This window comes from Engraulis encrasicolus, chromosome 5 (genome assembly GCF_034702125.1).
Source record: "Engraulis encrasicolus isolate BLACKSEA-1 chromosome 5, IST_EnEncr_1.0, whole genome shotgun sequence".
NCBI classification, from domain to species: domain Eukaryota; kingdom Metazoa; phylum Chordata; class Actinopteri; order Clupeiformes; family Engraulidae; genus Engraulis; species Engraulis encrasicolus.
In genome coordinates, this window is record NC_085861.1 from 40,583,474 (window position 1) to 40,592,188 (window position 8,715).

The 8,715-nt window shown below is 47.8% G+C and overlaps 1 protein-coding gene across 1 annotated transcript in view; it reads right to left on the minus strand.

Annotated features, from left to right (window-relative positions):
- The window catches only part of syngap1b (synaptic Ras GTPase activating protein 1b), a 121,104-nt gene extending 112,895 nt beyond the window's left edge, over positions 1–8,209 (minus strand). The window contains exons 1-2 of the mRNA XM_063199901.1: positions 8,194–8,209; positions 2,079–2,215 (exon numbers count right to left, since the gene is read on the minus strand). Of these exons, the coding sequence (XP_063055971.1) occupies positions 2,079–2,215; positions 8,194–8,209 (153 nt within the window). The remainder of the gene's footprint in view (positions 1–2,078; positions 2,216–8,193) is intronic.
- Positions 8,210–8,715: the final 506 nt, after the last annotated feature.

The window sequence follows — 8,715 nt, forward strand, 5'->3', positions numbered from 1 at the left end:
AGAGAGAGAGAGAGAGAGAGAGAGAGAGAGATAGCTCATTGCTATGTAACGAAGGCCGACTCCATTGGCTCCACTTAATCTGCCATAACACTTCATTACATGAGCAGGAGTATCACTCTTAAACACCTTTAAATCTGAATTGTGTTCAGCTGATTGGAAAGTCATGGGGTCTCCATAGCCATATACAGTACCCTTGCCAGGAGCGTCTCAGAGTAAGTGTGTGAGAGACAGTGAAGAGGGAGGAGAAGAATGGGGGAAAAAATACAGGCTCGTAAAAAGGAAAAAAATGAAAGTATATAATAAAAATGGTGGTGGCTGCGGAAGTGGCGTTGAGCTTTACAGATCATCAAGAGTGGGAACATGAAATGTGCTGAGCTGGGCGTTTGTACTTTTGACAGCCAGAGAGTCTTGTTCAAAAGGAGGTGCAAAAGTGGAATGTACTCTGCTTTTTTTACTCCACTGGTTTTGGATGAGTTTGGGAGAGAAAAAAGAATGAGGAAAAAAGGAATAAATATGGGAGTGAATGAGAAAAAAAACAGGCAGGGTAAAGAGGTAAGCAGAGACATATGGGAGGGATAGAGAAATAAAGAAAACGAGAGCTAGGAAGAGACGGGGGTAAATAAATTAGATGATGGGAAAGAATAAGAATGTGAGGATAGAGCAAAAAAAGGCGAAATAAAGAGGAAAATGCAGAGCAGGATGAAAAATACTTGGGGGGAAAAAAGGAAAAAAGAAAGTTGGAGTGGACTGAAAAGCGTGACCGAGGTTAAGGTGAACAGAGATTAAGTCAAGGACTCAGATATAGAGAGAGAGAGAGAGAGAGAGAGAGAGAGAGAGAGAGAGAGAGAGAGAGAGAGAGAGAGAGAGAGATGAGGGGATTTAAAGTGGCAAGGATGAGACGGTTTATACAAAAATGTGTGGTTTTCAGTAATCCTCCCTGTACACCTCAAACATTACGTAATCTCCATCCTCTTATCTTCATGTAGTTTACTGATAAATAAAGCCCAGCTGCCTATCATTCAAATAGAAAATCCAATAATTAATAATATCAGTTGAACTGATTTAATATGCAGATTTTAAATAACACTTCATTTTAAGTGCTTGACAAGAACATTTTTTTAAATGTTTTTATGAAATCATGTTTTCGAAATATTTCGTTTGAAAACAAGCAATTGAATTAGGCACACCCTCTGTAATAAAACACTCGTAGCTCTTCACAACTAGATCCTTACAGTGGTTAGACTGATGGAGCGAGAGATGGAAAGGAGCAAGCGATGAACAGAAGAAGAAGAAGAAGAAGAAGAAGAAGAAGAAGAAGAAGAAGAAGAAGAAGAGGAAGAAGAAGAAGAAGAGGAAGAAGAAGAAGAAGAAGAAGAAGAAGAAGAAGAAGAAGAAGAAGAAGAAGAAGAAGAAGAAGAAGAGAGATGGGGCAGATGGATGGGTCTGCCAATGGAGAAGGGTGGACAGAATAAGGAAGGGTGATGGATGGATAGAATGTGATCCACACTGAGTGCACAGAAGGTTTTGCTGTTTTGCAGATACATACGTTCAGAGAGGGCGTAGGACCTAAACCAGGAACATTAACCCCTTAGCGCAGAGCCTATCTTATAACCTTACTGTCACCAAAATTGTAACGAGCATGTCTTAATCTGTTACTGAAGGTAACAGGTAATGTCTTAACAATGTTGTTATGATGTACATGTAGTTGAGTATTTTCAGCAAATAGTGAATAGGCCCACCCACAACCCCATCTCCGCAAAGATGCTACATTGCATTCTCTAAATGTTGAATCAATGGTGCAATATTGACTGTGTGTGGGTAGCTTGGATATCAGGCGGTGCCATGGCATCTAATGCCCATGAATGAATAAGTTATTGGTGGTTGATATGCTGCAATGAACATGCTTCTTAGATAGTCCGCTAAAAACAAACAAACATAAAAATCCATACAATAGTGGCACTGGCTGCCCTGGCGTGTGCTACTGCTGAAACGTCACTGACCCATGAATGACAGACCCTTAAAAGCAACAATGAAAGGAGAAAGGAAGGAAGGAATGGTGACTCCACACCACAGCGTACCTCCTCCTGGTCCAACATGTAGATCTGATTCTGGGGGGTCACGCGCACACGGGGGTCCCAGCCAGGGTGGTCGTAGGAGGGAGCAGCGAGGGGGGGTGCGTGGGATCGATAGGAGGGGGGGGCAGCACACCTCGCATCTGGAGGGAGAGAGACACACGGTACATACAAATAAGGGGAGAGGAGAGGAGAGGAGAGGGGAGAGGACCAGGTGGAGAGGAAAGGAGGAGGAGGAGGAGAAGGAGGAGACAGAGCAGGGAAGATGAAGAGAAGGATGAGGAGAAGGAGGAGAGGGAGGATTTAGATTAGTAAGTAACACACCTTAGGGTACAGTAGGAGAAAAGTGAGAGGGGTAAAAACAGAGAGGAGATAGGGATTTAGAGGTGACAGAAACAGAGAGAAATAGAGAGAGCGCGACAAGGTACCAACAGACCCAAACACAAACCTAAGACACTTACCAACACGGAAAAAAAGCTAAGGTTTCTGACCGACCGACAGACCAACAGACAAATGGACAGACCGACTGACCAACAGGCGAACCGACTGACCGATCACTATAATGTCATTATACATAATAGATACACAGTAGCACTGCTTGCATGGCAATAAAAATGGCTGCCTGGGGAAAGACTGTGAATGTGTGCCCAGTAGATGAGTCGAAAATGCCCTGTAACGCCAGAGATTCTTTAAGTATAGAGATATGCCAACATAATAGGTTTCTATGGGCACCTAACATGACCAGGTTCCGGTCTGCCTAAAGGGGCGTGTCATAATGCTCCTAGCATTGAATAGAACAGTCCTCAGGTCTGCCTAGGTCTGCCTAAAGGGGAATTTCCCCCCCAATAATAGAACCCGGAAACAATGGGCCAATGGAACCTCTCTCTCTCTACTCTCTCTGGTAACGCTGTGGCCAACACGTCCCCTTCCCTGTATGCTACAATTCCATTCTAACCATGAGGGCCTCCATTCCATCCTCTTTCCATTTCAAAAACGCCCACACCCTGATGCTAACATGTAATCATATGACAAGCGTTCTAATCCAGCGCTCTGTGATGTACACACAATGAGCTTACGCCATATCTTATTCTCTAGTGACACACGGCGGCAACATTACTGATCATTGACTAAAACAGCACAGGGCAAATACTGTATTTTATACTAACAGCAAATTACAGCACCTGAAAATCATTACTGGATGCACAACAGGGGGTATACAGAAAATAGCAATACAGAAAATTGCAGCATCCCTAAAGGGTCCTTTAAGTACTTTAAAGCAGCTTTGGTTGCTGTGGTCTGTACATTTTTAAAAGGCGTGATTACGTAATGTTCTTCTATTTAGTTACACTTCCTTTAGACAAAGTGTGTAATACAGTATGCAGCTTTATGTGCTTAACCATAACGGGTTAAGGTTAGGTATATGCACTGTGAGTTCCTTACATTAAATGTTGTTCCATGCTGACGCAAAAAGCACCAAAACTAAACCAAGTATTTTCACAAAGCTTGTCCACACGCCAGAGAGACATGGCACGTGTACTCTGTGTTTTTAAAGGGATTTGGGGTGGGTGCAGGGTTGCGTGTGTGCGCGTGTGTGTGTGTGCGTGTGTGTGTGTGTGTGTGTGTGTGTGTGTGTGTGTGTGTGTGTGTGTGTGTGTGTGTGTGTGTGTGTGTGTGTGTGTGTGTGCTGGCTAATATGTGTGTGTACGCATGTGTGTGTGGCGTGACAGTGTGACATGATGACAGCCATCAAGGCCCCCTCCAACCAACTTTTCCAGCAGCATGACCCCACTCCAAAAACAGACATGTGGGACACACACACGGAGCAGGAGGCTCTCATTTGTCCGTCCCTTCACGGCCTGTCCCTGTCACCATGGTGGTGATGGTAATACTATCAGCACACCACCTCCATCAACCATCCCCCCATCCACCCACCTACCAGCCTGCCTGCCTGCCTGCCTGCCTGACCAACTGCCCCCCTCCTCCAGCACCAGCGCCAGCACCAGCACCAGCACCAGCACCGCCATGCCTCCCTCCCCCACCCCACTCCACTCCCCCTCACCTCTGGCCTCCTCCCTGCCCACTAGCAGCCAGGACAGATGGCCGACTCCCAGACACCCGCCGCCTGCCTGCCCGCCGCCTGCCTGTCCGCCTGCCTGCCTGTCCGCCTGCCTGCCTGTCCGCCTGCCTTCCTGCCTGCCTGTCCGCCTGCCTGCCTGTCCGCCTGCTTGCCTGCCCCCCTGCCTGCCTGCCTGCCTGCCTGCCCGCCTGCCTGCCTGCCTGCCTGCCCGCCTACCTGCCCGCCTGCCTGCCTGCCCGCCTGCCTGTCCGCCTGCCTGCCTGCATGTCCGCCTGCCTGCCTGCCTGCCTGGCTTCCTGCCTGCCATCAACACGGAGCTGTGCCGTCAAAGTGACAGAGGCAGGGAGGAAGGAGAGAAAGAGGGCCAGAGGGAGAGAGAGAGAGAGAGAGAGAGAGAGAGAGAGAGAGAGAGAGAGAGAGAGAGAGAGAGAGAGGGAGAGAGGAGAGAGAGAGAGAGAGAGAGAGAGAGAGAGAGAGAGAGAGAGAGAGAGAGAGAGAGAGAGAGAGAGCGGGGGGGGTAGAGTAGGTGAAGGTAAAGATAGATAGATCATGAGGACAGAAGGACATAATAACAACAGTGATACAGACATAGAGAGGCATAAGACACATAAGTCACATAAGCACGACAAGGGACACATGTAAAAAGGGACATACAGTATGTGAGGAAAGGGGACTTTAAGAGGGACAGAGACACAAAGACAGTGAAGGGACAGAGATGGCAAGAGACAGTGAGACATAACTCTGTAATGGCCAGCCAGGGCTGAACCCGGCAGAGACCCGGATTTAATCTGTGGATGACCCTGTCACAGACAGATAGAGGAAAAAAAGACAGAGTGAGACAGAGAAGAGAAAGACAAGTTGACGTAGTAGCAAAAAGGGAAGGTGAGTAGGGGAGACATAGCAGTGTTGAAAGGGTAAGGGAGTGGGACAGAGAGGAGGGGAAGAGAAAAAAAAGAGAGAACAAAAAGGAACAGAACAAGATATGTGATATCAGGAGGGAGCATGTGAGAGGTAGACACCATGGCGGAGAGACAGACAATTACAGTCAGTGAAGACAGACAATTACAGTCAGTGAAGACAGACAATTACAGTCAGTGAAATACATACATGTACATGTAGTAGACAGAAATACTTGAGAAGACAGAGACAGACAGTGAAAAAGACAGTGAAACAGAGAGAGAGAGAGAGAGAGAGAGAGAGAGAGAGAGAGAGAGAGAGAGAGAGAGAGAGAGAGAGAGAGAGAGAGAGAGGGAAAGAGAGGGAGGGAGAGAGAGAGACGGGGAGGGAGAGAGAGAGAGAGAGAGTAAGAGATAGATAAAGAGAGAGAGAGAGAGAGTAAGAGATAGATAAAGAGAGAGAGAAGACTGAAAGTAAGAGCAGGAGAGCATGAGAGTGCTAGACAGAGAGAGAGAGAGAGAGAGAGAGAGAGAAAGCAAGAGAGAGAATGACAGAGAGAGAGAGAGAGAGAGAGAGAGAATGACAGAGAGAGAGAGAGAGAGGAGTGGTGAGGGAGCTTCTGAGCATGTGTCTGCCAGAGCTCTCGGCTTGGTAACGTGTGCTGTGCTGTGCTGTGCTGTGCTGTGCTGTGCTGTGCTGTGCTGTGCGGTGGCGTGAGGGGGCCGCTGTGTGCTGGCATACCCGTCTCTCTCTTCCTCCCCTAGCTGACTGCTGCTTCATCTGCCTTCACTAATTATCGCCCCGCTTCGTCCGCGCTCCCCGTCTGCAAAAAAAGTGAAGAATCAAGCCACAGCCAGCAAGGGTGTAACAACATCTGTAAATAAATAAATAAATAAATACAGAAAAAAGGAGAGGGAGAGCAGAAGGGGAGAGCGAGAGAGAAAGAGATAGAGAGGGAGAGAGGTTGAGAATTTAATCCTTAACATTCAGTGGATGGTACAATCAGAGCATCTTCTTAGAAGTGGTGTTTGGAATTGAAAAACAGCAGCCGTGATGCCAGCTAGTGGCATAACAAAAGCGTGGTGGAGTAGAAACAAGAAAACACAGATGATGCATGATGCACATTTGTGGTGGTGTGTGTTTGTGTGTGTGCCTTGAAAATGCACTAGGGGAAACAGGCTGTGTGGGATCATGTGTGTGTGCGTGTGCGTGCTCGCCTGTGTGTTTGTGTGTGCATGCATGCATGTGTGTGCGTGTGTGTGTGTCTGTGTGTGTGTGTGTGTGTGTGCCTGCTTGTGTATGTGCTCCAACAGGAGACTGGGACTAACTGCAGCTGTAGTACAGCGAGGATCCAGGCTGCTGGTGTGTGTGTGTGTGTGTGTGTGTGTGTGTGTGTGTGTGTGTGTGTGTGTGTGTGTGTGTGTGTGTGTGCGTGCGTGCGTGTGTGTCTGTGTGCGTGTGTGCGTGCCTGCGTGTATATCTGTGTGTGTGTGTGTGTGTGTGTGTGTGTGTGTGTGTGTGTGTGTGTGTGTGTGTGTGTGTGTGTGTGTGTGTGTGTGTGTGTGTGTGTGGCTGCTCGTCGTAGCATGCTGCTGCTGCCTGGTTGCATAGCGCCTCGTGATCTGCTACACTTCCTCCTCCTGACTGCGGAGTCTGTCAACATGCACACCCACGCACAGCCGCCCACCCACGCACACACACAGTTACTCACATACACTACACATGGGTACTCACTAATGCACACAGACACATGTGATAGTACACACATACTGTACACAGGTGCACCCGCGAACAGACAAACACACACAAACAAACACACACACACAAATAGGCTCGCTCACACACACACACTTGCACGCACGCACGCACACACACACACCAGCACAGAAACAGACAAATAAGTTGGCTCAGGCACCAACACACACTGTTATTCATACAGTATATGCACATAATATTCATACCCACAAACAGAACCAAACAGGCATACACACACACACACACACACGCACCAAACAACCAACCACCCACCCACAGAAACAGAAACAGAAACACAAACACACACACACACACACACACACACACACACACACACACACATACACACACACACACACACACACACACACACACACACACACACACACACACACAAACACACACACACACATACGACACACACACTTACACAAATCCCAACTTCATGCACGCAAGAGCGCCGCCATGCTGCCCGCCTGACATTGGGCCAGATGAAATCACTTCTGCCTTGAAAATGACTTGTCACATCCCAGCTCCCCTCCTTCTGCCTTGAAAATGACTTGTCACATCCCAGCTCCCCTCCTTCCTTCCTTCCTTCCCCATCGCTGCCACCACTACCCCTCCACCACCGCAGCCCATCCCTCTACAACTGCTCCCCAGAGCCTCTCTGTACCTCTCTCCACTAGGGCTGGAACGACACACTCAACTCACTATTCGGTTCGTATCAGGATTTTTGACCTACAGTTTGATATCACGCAACCCACGATTGTTAAACGTTTCTTTTTGATGATCGCTTATAGGAAGAATAGGTTGCAAGAGGCTACTAAAATAAGATGATAATAATAATAATGGTATTGATTTGAAGTTTGGAAGCACTATCACATCATATTATATGGTTGCTTTCTGGACCAAAGGGTAACAAAACTTTAAAAAGGACGTATCATGACACTGCCTTTTTGCATCACAATACAATTTCGTCACTCTGCGTATCACGATTTCTCAGTTCGATATAACATTGTTGTAGCCTCTCCACACACCTACCAAGCATGGTCATGCATTTTGGCTTGTTACATACCAACTGCCCTCCTCCTCCCTTCTCCATGTCTACTACACCACCACGCCCTGGCCCTCTACCTCTGTTCCCCAGATCACAAGCTACTCTGTGGGACTCTTGTGAGTCTCTCCCCCCTCCTTCCTCACAGAATTACCAGGCACTTTCATGCGTTTTGACTTGTTACATCCCAGCTCCCCTCCTCCTTCCCATCACTACCATCACCACACCCAGTCACTCTATACTACAAGCATCTCTGCAGCTCGGATCTAACCCTGCTCCTCCCCGGCCCCCTTCATAGAAATGCATGTTCATGCATTCTGACTTGTTACAGTACATACCGGCTCCCTTCCCCATCGCTACCAACAACACAACCACAACACAAGCATGAGCTTCTCTGCAGGCCACATTGACAATCTGTCACTCTCTTTCTTCCCCCCTCTCTCTCCCCTCTCTCTCTCTCTCTCTCTCTGCCCAGAATCATCAGGTTGATTTGTGCATTTTGTCTTCATTGTGTGTAAAAAGCTTGCCCTTATAAATAAATGACTGGGAGGTAATGAACCCCATGACAAATGTACACACACACCCTCACACACATAACCCCCCCCCACACACACACACACACGCGTGCGCGCGCGCACACACACACACACACACACACACACACACACACACACACACACACACACACACACACACACACACACACACACACACACACACACACACACACGCACTAACTCGACTCAATTGGCCAGGACAGACCGTAATAAAGAGAGCATTGCTAATTTCAGCGCCCAGAACTACTATAAAGTTGTGGTTGAAAATAGATCCTGAAAGTGCGGTGTTAGTGCAACGGGTTT